The 13,538-nt window shown below is 38.9% G+C and overlaps 1 protein-coding gene across 1 annotated transcript in view; it reads left to right on the forward strand.

Moving 5' to 3' along the window:
• LOC140244991 (uncharacterized) overlaps positions 1–13,538 on the forward strand; it is a 129,308-nt gene that overhangs the window by 1,739 nt on the left and 114,031 nt on the right. The window contains exons 2-9 of the mRNA XM_072324586.1: positions 1,755–1,958; positions 3,738–3,850; positions 4,950–5,016; positions 5,860–5,936; positions 6,945–7,102; positions 7,789–7,821; positions 11,970–12,079; positions 12,728–12,956. Coding sequence (XP_072180687.1) covers positions 1,757–1,958; positions 3,738–3,850; positions 4,950–5,016; positions 5,860–5,936; positions 6,945–7,102; positions 7,789–7,821; positions 11,970–12,079; positions 12,728–12,956 — 989 coding nt within the window. The 5' untranslated portion in view covers positions 1,755–1,756. The remainder of the gene's footprint in view (positions 1–1,754; positions 1,959–3,737; positions 3,851–4,949; positions 5,017–5,859; positions 5,937–6,944; positions 7,103–7,788; positions 7,822–11,969; positions 12,080–12,727; positions 12,957–13,538) is intronic.

Raw genomic sequence — 13,538 nt, forward strand, 5'->3', positions numbered from 1 at the left:
TTGCACCCTTTGTAGTTTATCTTAAAGATATAACGATCTCAGTCATTTCAACAAATAAACTTTTGATTCCCCTTAGAATTATATGCTCTTTAACATTTCATAGAGTGGTTTCTCATCTCGCAAAACGTTACAAGGTGAATCCTCGCCTCAACCAGCACTGTGAATATGTGGGGCTTCACTAATGTAATGTTGACATACACTGCGCTGTAGCTACAAAACGCTAGTAGAACCGATGGCAGTGATGTGTATTATTGCTGAAGGATTGAAATCAGTGTAGAAATGAATTGTGTGGACATCTGGAGTTTCATGTCAAGGAAATGGACTGTGTTTATATACTAGATCTTGACTATACTTCATCTCGAAAAACTCAAATCAGTTTAATCTTTAGAATGAAATACACATTGTAACAGATGTTCAGCTTGGATGTAGGCCCTACATGTACACTCTGTAGGCCTACATTACAGTCTACAGAGTATGGGGCCTAGATGTATAATGTCAACATAGATATTGAAAAAAAAATAATAAAAAAATAAATATATACACCTGTATACTGGTATATTAAACTCCTTATTAAAGCAGACTGAGTTTTCTGTCTAAATCAAAAGCATGAAATGTTTTACACATACAGGTGTAGATACAATTATATGTACAGTGACAGTGTACGGATGTATGTAAAAGTATTGATTATTGCACAAAGAAATATCACACCTTGTATGTTGTAGGGTAATAATAAGGTACAATGAAAGCATTCATTCAGTCTTCAAATAGAATGATTCACTTGAATTACTGGTACAAGTTGTATAGTGGTTACATGTACATAGTTGTATACTACGATTTGTAGTATGTCTTTCTACAGTATATCATTACAAGCAACATTTAATACAAATTTGTGAGACCAATTATCTACTGTTCTATTGTACAGGTGTTAAATGTACTACATGATCATGATGAAGTGTCCCATGTACTGTACAGCTGTAGACTTTTACTTTCATATGAAAAGCATTAATAAGAATGGAGGCCATTTCTTCAAACATCTTTTTTTTTTCTCTCTCTCTCAGACTGCTTCCAGTAGGCTTATATAATGTAGTCTTTTATACAGTATATATCTTAAATGTGTCATTTACTACTCAAATGCATTTCCTGTCAGGAATAACAATTTTATGTCTCTTTTATTATTACGACAACAATTCTCTACCGTACCAATTACATGTTTTCTTATGTCCATGGTTTAACTACAGAATAAGATGTACACTCTACAGATGTACAGTCCTGGGGAAATATGTGAACTTTGTATTATCATAAGATACTGCTGCAAGGGTTGCAGCATCCAAGCAATATATGAATTTTGCACAATGAATTGGAACTTGGTGAACAAAGATATTCCTTGCCCTTTTTTAATTGTCAGCCCTGCAGTGTGCATCTTCTACTTTTAGAAGTTATTAGCATCCTTGAGCCAAGTCATTGCCTGTTTCTATACATGTAGCTATATGAAAGAACATACAGTGCAGCTATAAATGTTAAAATCTGTGTATTGGTTCTTTTAATACTCCATTTGAATTGATTACAATACACGTAAACATTAACAGATTAGCCAAACCATAACCTGATGCTTCATCTCATAAAAAGTCTGAACTATGGTCTCACTGTATGCATGATCATGGTCCGACAACATTGTATTTGTAGGGATACACAGGCAATATTTTTCTTGACTACACCATGGGTCTTTAACTGTATCCCCTTCTGACCTTTAATAGGTATGGATGTAAAAGATGTGCTGAAGATAGAGATCATTGACCCTGACGAGGTGCCCGGTGAAGTTAGTCTTCTGCCAGCCACCTCTGGAATGGACATGGGGGTCTCTGATGTGCACCATGTGGGCGTGTCCAGTGAGGCTGAGGATGAGGAGAGCCAAGCTTGCCTGGTGGTGCTTCCTGTAGAGGATGTGGCAGCTGGTGATGGTGAGTGATCATCCATGAATCATCAGGACCCTGCTTTATCAGAAGATATCAATGATAAATTCCCTTGCCACACAGGCTGCCATAGACTCATGATAGAAATCAACTATATAATCAATTATAACTCTTCATAAAACAGGGTCTTGATGTCCTTTGTCAATATAGAGCATACTGTACTCATGTCATCATGCCAATTACTTTGTGTGTGTGTGTGTGTGTGTGTTTGCAAGGTACACAACCCACAGGATGAATACATCCCAATAGAAGTGCAGTTTTGGAAGATGTCATGGGGATCACGCTACAAAACAGGCATTATTTCCCCAAAGTTCCCCAAATTTATGAAGGAAAAAGAATTTTATGTGGATTTACAATTAATTTTGTACCAAAACTGTGGAACCAGTGTTTCATAGACGTCTATAATCTACTCCTCAAAGCAATCTGTGCAGTGCTTTAGAGTTATGAACTTGTGCGATTGTAACTGTCTTGCAGCCCTAATATGTCAGTTATCATCGATGTATGTCCCATGCAAGTTACTTCCAGTGGTAGATTGTAGTTTATATGTTTTTATATAGTTTATATTGCTTATATATTGTAGTTATATAGTTTATATGTTTGTATTCTAAAATCATAGTAAGTATTTTTTATAGTATCAGCATTATATATCAATGAGTAAATGTACAATAGTATATCAAATATAGAAGAATTTAATACGAATATATTTTATTGGTATAACAACTTAGTGCTGTTGTTGTTTTGTTCCAGTGTTCTACGTCTTACAAGCTTGGCCTTTTAGTGGAACACTGTTTTCCATTGTTATGATTATTTACTATTTTTGTTGCCATGGCAAAGTGCATTGTTTCTTTTTTATGACATCATTCGTGCATATACTTTATATTGTATTAGAAAAAAAATGCCTTTATCAGATGAATATAAGACAAATTGAAAACTTGTACCACTTTGGATCATGTTCCTTTTTTCTTTTCTTTTTTTCTTGCTTTTTTTGATGATGGAAATGAATAAACTATTGAATTGAATTGAATTGAATTGAATTGAATTGAATTGAATTGAATTGAATTGAATTGAATTAAATTGAATTGAATTGAATTGAATTGAATTGAATTGAATTGAATTGAATTGAATTGAATTGAATTGAATTGAATTGAATTGAATTGAATTGAACTGAATTGAATTGAATTGAATTGCATTGAATATAATAGTGACCACCCAGCTCCCAACCCACTAAAGTCGCAGAGTAGGACTCTCTGTAATGGACTAGAATATGTCAATTGGGTTTGCTGGCTCAAATTTGTTGTGCTTGTATAACATGGGAGAGTAATCTTTTCTCTCCCTACTGTCAAAATTTGGTGGCTTAAAACAAAACCAAAATCAGAATTTAATAAAAGAAGTTTTTCTGGACCATTTTTTTTTTTTTTTTTTTTTTTTTGGACAGGTGCTGTTTTCATTAGAAATAGAACATGTTTTCATTGATACTTCTGCACAGCACATCTGAGTAACTCTAATCTTTAAATCCTTTTTTCTCCCTTTCTACATCACTGCACCTCCTAACTCTCTCTTATTTCAATCACTTTTTGTATGGGTTCAGATGGTCCAATTTTAACAATTTATACTCTTGTATATTATTCATTTTAGAGCTTAGAGGCTTCTCTTTGAATTTATAGAAGAGTGGAAATTCATTTCTGCCTAGTTCCGTGGGTTTTGAGCAGGGCAATCGTACATGCCAAGCATTTTTTTTTCCTTTCTTTCTTTGGTCACCCTTCGTAGGGGTGATTGGCAAGAGCCTCGAGCTCGGGGAAACCCCTACCAGCAGTTCCAGTGGTGGTGGCCCTGGTCTGATGGATGTCACTGAAGATGATCACACCCATGATGCTTCTCTGGTAGGGGGAAAAAACAAAAGAAAACAAAACAAAAGAAAACACTTTCAACTGTTGAACTTGTCTTCTTTTAATGCTTCTGTCACCTTGTAGTGTTAGTTATCCACCCATGCATTATCTTTTTTCTACCAATAAGTTGAGAACAAGCATTGGTGATCTATAAAAGTTTTGTAATCTGAATTAAATGCACTATGAGGGCATATTAGACTATTACTATCAGCCAAATGTAAAAATCAATAGCTGCTACAGTATCAAAATTGAGGTGCTTCCAGTGTGAAGATACATTGTAATCCAAAAACGTTGCTTGTAACCACTTTTGAATTAATATTTCATTTTCTTCCTTTTTTTTTTCATGGCTTGTAAGATACATGTAGCCATTGCCTAACTGGAACACAATGCAAACTGATCTTTTTGTTTTGCAAAAGAAATGGTACCTCCATTGTACCTTGGAAAGTGGAGCTGACTTTCTTGCTGCCAACTGTTGAATGTATACCCCTCAGTCAAAGGCAATGTTGAACAACATTTCAAAGATGAAAAATGTGATGCTAGTGTGCAAATTTAGAGCTATGAAAAACTATATGGTTGGAAATGAATGGCAAATGCTTCAAAAGGGTGAAAATCTTTAACCATACAAAGTGTTTTCCATAGACAGTTGTCACAGTACCCAAAATTGGTGTACCGTACACGTGTACTACTGTGGTGGTACACGTGTACTACTGTGGTCCGTGGTACAACGTGTAATTTTTCATATATTCTTGATATTGGTCGCAGCATAATTCCCCAAACTTTCATCAGCTTGCCTGCAATTGCTGGTTCCTTTCACTAACTATTATACATATCCAGATATAGTTTTTTTAATGCTATTTTGTGATTTATATTATATTTGTTGATAATGTTGAGTAAATTTCATTTAATTTCATTTCATATGTTTATGCCATGTCTTTGTTTATGCACTGGGCTATCATCAAACTGCTCAGTCTGCAAAGTGTGACAATTTCTGAAATTGAACCAACACAACGTTTTAAATATCATATACTGGTAGTACATTGTACCTACTGTGTCTGTTATAATTGTATCTTTTTGTAATATGTTGTTATGACAGCCATATGACCCTGTGACCCAGTCGTGGTTCACCACCAAGTATTCCAAAGACTCCCTCTCCGAACAAGGTGAGTAAACAGCTGTGCTAAGGATCATTCCTTTCGTTATCGTATCAATAGTACTTTCAAGCTTGATAAATCTTGCTTGCACAGTCAATGCATACACAGACCTAGAATCTTATACAGACATCATGCTTGCACTTACATACGCAGGCATACCAGTAGTCATAGCAGCAGATAACATGCATGTGCAGTGTGTACATGCACTTACATCTGTACCTACAAAATACAGAGTTTTTGTTTTTTTATTTTTTCATTTGAAAAACAATGTGCACAAGCATTTGCATCAATGTATGATGCATCTAGGTGTAAAAACTGTCACAGTACATTGTATATCACATTTTTGTATTCTGTTATAATCATGATCCAAACTCTCTTTTGCTTTGAAGTCAGAGCATACCATCATTTTCTGAAAGTATTGGTGATATTCATATACATGCTATCACTGAAATAATTTTGCCCAATCTAAGTCTTCATTTGTGTCTTGGTTGACATATTTCCATTAGAATCACCCAAGTTTCACTAAATTTACTATCTGGCTAGAAAATGCATATAATCATAAGCATAATTGATTGGATTGTAATTACCAGCATCTTTATCAAACTGGATTATTAAAAGTATAAATTCAAGCAATTACTTGATGTTGATATATAGCTAATGAGGGAAAAGGAAAGAATTGCTTTCTGCTTGTTTCAGACACTCTTGTATATTGTTTCAGTTACCACCCACACAAACTGCGAATAAAACCTCTTTCAACCAAATGTAGGCCTTTAGTGTAGATAAAGATTAAACTGATACAGAAGCTGATGTGACATCACAAATGCATTTCTACATTGTATACCTTCTTCATAGGTCACAAATGGAAGCAGGGAATGTGGTCCAGGGATGAAATTGATCTGCTCGAGAGAAACATTGCCGACTATCTCAGGGTAAGCTCCTGCCTGCAGTTTGATGCTCGGCACATTAGTATCCTGGAATGCCAAGTTGCTGGTATTATTGGTTGTGTTTACAGAAAGACAAAAAGTAGTACAGGCCTGTACTTCGATCTTTGGAGTGCTTCCCATGGCACTGGTTAGGCTAGAAGACATGACATTTGTAGCAGCTATGACAAGAGGAAGTGTCTAATTGTATAACGTGCAGTTTCTCTTGCAACCTTGTAATCAATTCTGTTGTTGCTGCAGCTGCTACCTTTAATGCAAATAGGACCGTAACTTATTTTTAGAATGGGCATGCTTACCTTACCAAAACCTGAACTTTTGTGTGGATTTTGAATAATCACGTCCTTGGAGGTTTTGCACCAGTACTGCTGCTGCTCTTACCTCCCCCAGCTGCCCAGCAGTCAGCTTTGATTCCCTTGGTATGCTGAATGTGTGATTGTGTATACACTGCAGCTCTACAAAATCTCACAGCAGCTCACATTGCTTATCCCTTTGTATGCTTTGAGTGCTGATTGGCACCTAAAACTCTGTCGCACTGTACACACAGTCAAAAGTCCCTTGTACAGAAAGGGTTAAAGGGGTCGTATAGTTTTGGTTGAGACTCAATTTCAGGTTTCTTACATTTTTTGTTGAGATAATGAGAAACCTCTTATGAAAAATGAAAGAGCATATAATTCCAAGAGGAATTCAACGTTTATTTCATGAAAATTGATTTTGAAATGGCTGAGATATCCAAAACAGAGCGACTCAATAAGATGTGGGACCCAGATTTTATTACGATCGCTTTTACTTTGTTTTCTGATGTTTCAGTCATTCCAAACCCGATTTTCATCAAATAAACTTTGAACTCCTCTTAAAATGGTATGCTCTGTACTATTTCATGCGTTTTCTTGGCATCTCACAAAAAGTTAAAAGCCCGATTCTCATCTCCACCAATACTGTACTATCCCTTTAAATAGATATGTTTATGCCACTATAATTTCATCTCAACCTGGACAGGTTCACAAGCTCAGTGATCCCACTGAAGTCATCTTCAACAACAGCAAGGACAACCGCAAGAATTTCTACCGCAGCATAGCCCAGGGCCTGCAGCGTCCTTTGTTTGCAGTTTACCGCAGAGTCATACGCATGTATGACCACAGAAATCATGTGGGAAGGTAATGTGGTAGTAATAAGATATTGCATTCTTCTTGGAAACCTTGATGTAATGGTCACATGAAGCTTGAATATTTTGACACTTTCAATCTCATCTTAATATGTAGAGCAAGTAAGGACTTGCTACTAGTAAAGTTAAGTCACATAATTTTCCACAAAGCTCAACACCCACCTAACACCAACACCCCTCCATTTGTTTTTTTCTATTGGTTTGCTGTATAGTTATGGCTTTCATGTCCGTCTTTAATGACCACTTTTTCTTTTCTTTCTTTCTCTGACACTTTCTTTGCTTATTGGCATGACTTTCGTTGATTTTGTACATATGGTTTGCTTGTCAAAAGACAAGAAACCAATCACATACCCATCAAGCACATGTGTGAACACGTGTCAATGAAGTATTCCAAGAAATTACAGTATATTTCTTGTGATGATCATACATGTATATAGTCCATGAGGTATTGACTTAAAAGTACCTTGGAGCACTGTGGAACGACTCTTATGAAATTCAACATTTGAATCCCTCTCAAGTCAGCAAGGCTGGGCTGTTTGACAAGATACTATTTACATTCAAATTCAAGTACTGTACCTGTTAGGCCATTTCCTGTTTGATTTGATACTTCCGTAATGATGTCATTTATGATTTTTTTGTTTCTATGTGTGTGTGGTTTAAATTGTCACACATTTGCAGGTATTCAGCTGAGGATATCAAGAAACTGAAAGAGTAAGTAACATTGCCTATCTCATGTACAATATATTTACTCTGTCAGGCAAATCTGATTTATTCAGTGACGTTTTTTGTTTGGTTTTTTAGTCCAACTTGCAGGGCTACTGATCAGCACACTGTACATGAGAGTTTTTATCACCGTTCAATGTCGGTTGATAACACTGTAGCATTAGTTGAGATGTGGATGTTGAATTAGGCTTGCCACAGTGGCAACACCCTGATGATTTTCAGGGGAAAAAAAAACAAAAACAGAACGAAAATGACAACTCACAAGAATTAATTCTTGAGGTGCCCTTTAGATGGCTGAGATAACATGCTTTCTTTTCAACTGATTTTCTAGTAAATATCTTTGACAAGAAATGCCTAGAATCACATGCAGTGTGATTGATAAAGTTCTGCTTACAAAAGAATGAAACTACAGTCAAACCTGTCTATAGCAGCCACCCAAGGGAAACGAAAAAAGTGGCCGTTATAGACAGTTGGCCGCTATAGACAGGTTATCCAACTATATGTGTGCATTGCCTATACATGTACTGTACATGTACATGTATCATCGTTGTATACATCTATAAGTACTTAGTGTAGGACATACATGTACCTGCGTATGTATGCACACGTGCGTTTCATGCATTGAACAATGCCGCAGAGACCCCAACTCTCCCGTTTTCGACGGGAGATCTCCCGCCGAAAACCCATTTTTGCAAAATCTCCCGTTCTCCCGTTCTCCCGTTTGAGATTTAAAGACCTAATAAAATGGTTTAGGCATTTTTTTCTCAATGATGTAATAATATTAAATGTTAAATTCTAAGTAATTCTATGGTTGTGCGGGTTTTTTTACTGTTCTGAATTTTGTTCTATATTTGTTAACATAATGGATGCAATTTCCTTGGTTTTGGAAAACTTGCTATACTTTCACCGCATGCGGCGCACTATCACTTCTAAATTGTGATGACGTCTAAGAACGGAGTCGTTCACGACCAGTCTAGCCGTAGCCAGCGAGCTGGCAAGGCTATGCTAGCGCAGCGCAGCGACAGCCGGCGCGCGGCCGGCGGCTGCACTGGCTAGCGCTGGCGGGGGGAGGGGGGGGGGGAGCGAGCTAGCGAGCGCATAGCAGGTGCTGCGCTGCACTATTGTCATTGGCTAAGCCTTTAGACAAAAGAATATTTAATGAACTGTATCGGATTTAATACTGCCAATAATACAGATTACAACTGTGGTACGCTTGGATATCCATTATTTTCGGCAAACTCGTGAAATAGGCCCCACCACTGCGTGTCTGTACTAATAGTAATACTACGGCGACTCGCCTGTTTCAGCCCCACCGTGTGGCGTTCATCTCGGTAGGTAAGCACGGCGGTGGGGCTGCCTTCCACAGTGAATACTCGTGAATGCGGCGAAAATGACTTCGTAATATGGCCCTCGGCTCGACTAATTTAATGGCCAATTTAACCATAAATACAACCCTACCTAACCCTAAACCCTAGGAGGACCTACCCTTGCTTGCTATAAACGCACGGGTACGGTGCACGCGTGACTGCGGTGGGGCCTATTTCACGATAGCCCCACCACCACTGCGTGTCTGTACTAATACTACGGCGACTCGCCTGCTTTATAGGCCTAGCTCGTGAATCCATCCCCACCCTGGCATTCATCGGTCACGGCGTTTGGGCTTCCTTCCACAGTATGATTTTTAGCATAAAACAAAAACTACTCGACCAAAATTGACGATCATTCTTGGTATCGTTTTTCTTAGAAAATGACGCATCTAAATTACTGATCATATTGCAGAAACTGACTATGGGAAACTGGTTAACGTGTTAGGCTTTTTTTTTTTTTTTTTTTTTTTTTTTTTTTTTTAGCCACGACCCACCCTGTAACAACATATCCCCCTAACCGTTAATCGTTAAGAGTGTAGCCTCTGTACTACTACCAAAGATTCTGCTAATTACTAGTCTACTAGACCTAGTGCCGTAGTGGTAATAGTACACTACTAGTAGTAGTACTAGTAGACTACTACTACTAGTAGACTATTATAACTACTAGTAGACTGCTACTAGATCTACTACTAGACTACTACTGGTAGTTTAACTTGTAAGCGCCGGCTGACGGGCCAGGCCACGGCCGGGACGCTCCCGCTTGCTTGCTGCGGCCGGAGTAGCCGCTCACTTTGTGAGCGAGCTGGGCCTGTTCTTCTAATCTACTTACTAGACAGTTACAACTTACAATGTCAGTCATGTAGAATACAGTGTATCCTTTCTAACGTTAAACTACATGGGGGCATACCAGACATACCACTCTGTATTTCCCAGGCGATCGTTTCCGTGAGGTCTATTCTCGGGCTTGGTGCCATGTTCATACGCTCTTGCACTGGCAGCGGGGCAGGAGATGCAGCTGGTTCATATCGGTAAGGTGCAGCCCCACGATAACGTTCTGGTTCATCGGCTGCCTCTCCCTCCCCATCTTCCCCTTCAACTTCATGTGCCTCCTCTTCCTCTCCGCTGTCGTCAGAGCTGCAGTCTTCATCATCATCATCAATGTCGAAGTTTACCCATATAGGGGAAGACATTATGCTCGAGGTACCATGTATCTGTGCAAGCTAACTTAGTGATAATGTACGTGGTAATGCGTACATGTCGACAGTCAGTGTGTCGACCGGGAGCGCACATCCCGCGGGGCCCGGGCCTGGCCGGGCTAGCTATCGTGTACGCGCGTGTACCAAGCTAGTAATCTGAGTGCTTGTGCTGAGCGGCGTCTGCTAACTGAGCACAACTCTGTGCTTATACGTCATCAATCGGTTCAGGGGTGTTGGTCACGTGACTATCTTTTTCGCAAAAGCTGCAACGGGGTCCTCCAAAAATGTGATATTTGGGGGAGTTTCTAGAAGCGATGAAAACCGGAACGACACTGACAACATATTTACATTGATAATCATGACATATATTTTACATTTCTTTTGCATATTAAAAAATTTTGCAAGCATTTTATTAGGTCTTTAATTTCTCCCGCCCTGGTTCTGTGTCTCCCGTTGGAAAGGATTTCTTCCTTATTGCTATCGTATGTTGAAAAAAATAAGCCTTAGATAGCACCAGAGAGCATCTAGAACCCTAGGAACTTTGCGCTTCGCACACATTAACTTGGAGTCTCCCGTTTGCTAGGGGTTTCAGGCGGGAGAATCTCCAGATCAGAAGGTGCTTTGGGTTGGAGTCTCTGATGCCGGCGTTCATGAAATTGTTACACAGTAGCATGTCGTACAGTCGTGAAGAAAGCTTAACACTAGTGCATTATCATGACTGAATAAGTGATGAATGCAGCGGTGGCGATCACTGAACGTTGCCCATGAATGACTGGCACGGCCACGAACCAGAAAAACACGCTGAATTACCGGATCTGTGGCCGCTATAGACAGATTAAAATTTACCAAGGGAAACAAAATTTGTGGCCGCTGGCCGCGTTAGACAGGTGGCCACTATACACAAGGTCTTAAACAGGGCTTTTCTCTCGGGGGGATTTTTCAGTGGCCGCTACAGACAGGTGGCTGCTATAGACAGGTGGCCGCTAAGGCAGGTTTGACTGTACCTTAGTTCAAAGGAAACCTACAGCTACTGCTGCTCTTTTATGACTTGAGAATTCAATTCAAATTCAACTTAAATTTGAATTGAATTAAATAGAAAGTCCCGAGAAGCAGGACCAAGAGATTATCAAATGAGAAGTCACAGCATGTCACATTTCAGAACATATTATTCCAAATTGTCATCACTCATTGGACAACTAACTGAGCCAAAGCACAACATCTTTGAGAGTAAGTTAATTACTGCAGACATACATGCCCGAAAAATAGCATACCATCAACCTTGCTTTAGTCAAATCTATGCGAACTGAAGAAAATACTTTGACTTTAAAAATTTGACTTGCGAGGGATTAAAATCAATAGCATATAAAGTGAAGATGACTTGAAAAGACCTCCGACTTAGGCGATTGTCTGACTTGTACGAGGTTGACTTAAGCAATGTTGACTGTATCTCGAGATTAAATGTGTTCTGATTTGTTTGATCAAACTCGTACACTGTCTCACTAATACCAAGTAACAGTGTGCATGCACACCAATCAGATTTTCATTTCTCACCCGACTTGGATTTGGCCCACAGATTACGTGCCAGGCATGGCAATGATTGGGCCCTGATTGGTTCTGAGCTGGGGAGAAGTGCATCATCCGTCAAGGACAAGTTCAGACTTTTGAAGGATTCTTGCAACAGAGGTATAAATACCACTCAATTTCAAGGATTTGCAGATATATTTACACAAATGTTTGAGAAATAATTTTACTTTATACACAACATGTACACTTGTTTATTTCTATAAACCCTAGTGATGTACAGACTGTCGTGTTTTAGGTCATTACTTCTGATATGAAGCATACTTAGAAACAGAAATGCTAACAATACTACCTGGGGTAGTAATATTTACTGTTTTAGCGTGTACGTTTTCCACGTGATTTCTTTGTGCCCTTTGTCCAGGAATCTGCTTGCTTATTTTATCCGGTACTGGCTTCTGATATAAAATGGAAGTAATTCACCTCATTTTCATCCAACAGCCTTGAGAATCAGTACATACATGTATTTGTAGGTTACAATTGACATTGAAAAATATGACTCTGCAGGTCCGTCTTTTTTTAGGGCTGTAAAGTCAAAATGTAATAATTTTGTGAAATGCCGTATAAATTCACTGTCTGTTTGAATATGGGATAGAAGAGAATAATGATGTCTATGCTTTATGAGTATGACAGGGTAGCCTTGTAGTGGCGTTTGTTTTCAAACAAGGATGGCAATGAGAGAGCTGAGTTGCAGTGAATTCAATTTGTTACCCCCTCTGATCTGCTGCCTTCCTCCGGCCTAACTCCGTGCAGGAAAATGGCTGCTACAGGAGGAGAACCTGCTCACCGATGCTGTCTTCACCCTGTCCGGAGCCCAGCCAGGGGAGAGTGTCACCACGGGTATCTCCTGGTCCCAGGTGGCCGACCGCGTGGGCACCAGGACGGAGAAGCAGTGCCGGGCCAAGTGGCTGAACTACCTCAACTGGAAGCAGACCGGTGGGGCCGAGTGGAGCCTTGTCGATGACCTCACGCTGCTCAATAGGTCAGATTATAGCGACCATAAGATTTCTTTCCCTTTGTTTGTGTTTGCCACAGCAAATATTGTAACAGAGAGGATGATGTCATTGTTGCAAATGATGGTGGTTATCATGAAACTGATCAAAGATATGAGGGAGGTGGTAATAATTGACATTATGAAAGTAGTGAGGTAAATCGTGATGATATTTATCTGTTTATCGCATATCACTTTATCAGTAGCTTATGATGGAAAAAAAAATCAAATCTCACTTCATATACAAAACATTTTTTTTTACATGATAGATACAGGCAGGTGTACATCAGATAATCCAAGGAGAGATAGTTGTATAAGTACACTGTAACTGAGCAGACAGTAAGCTTTGACCAAAATGTATGATGTCATAATATTGTCTAAAGTGGCTGTAGGTAGCCTCCCTTCTTTCCCCCCCCCCCCCCCACAAGAAAGAAAGAAAGAAAAAAACTTATGACAATTTGCTTAACATGTTACTATCCTGTAAAATTACATTTCTGCCTTGATATTCAATTACTCCTTCTCTGAATGCACAGTGGAGAGTTATTGTACCTGATACCAGTTGTCATCTTCAAT

Source organism: Diadema setosum, chromosome 2, assembly GCF_964275005.1.
Source record: "Diadema setosum chromosome 2, eeDiaSeto1, whole genome shotgun sequence".
Lineage (NCBI taxonomy): Eukaryota > Metazoa > Echinodermata > Echinoidea > Diadematoida > Diadematidae > Diadema > Diadema setosum.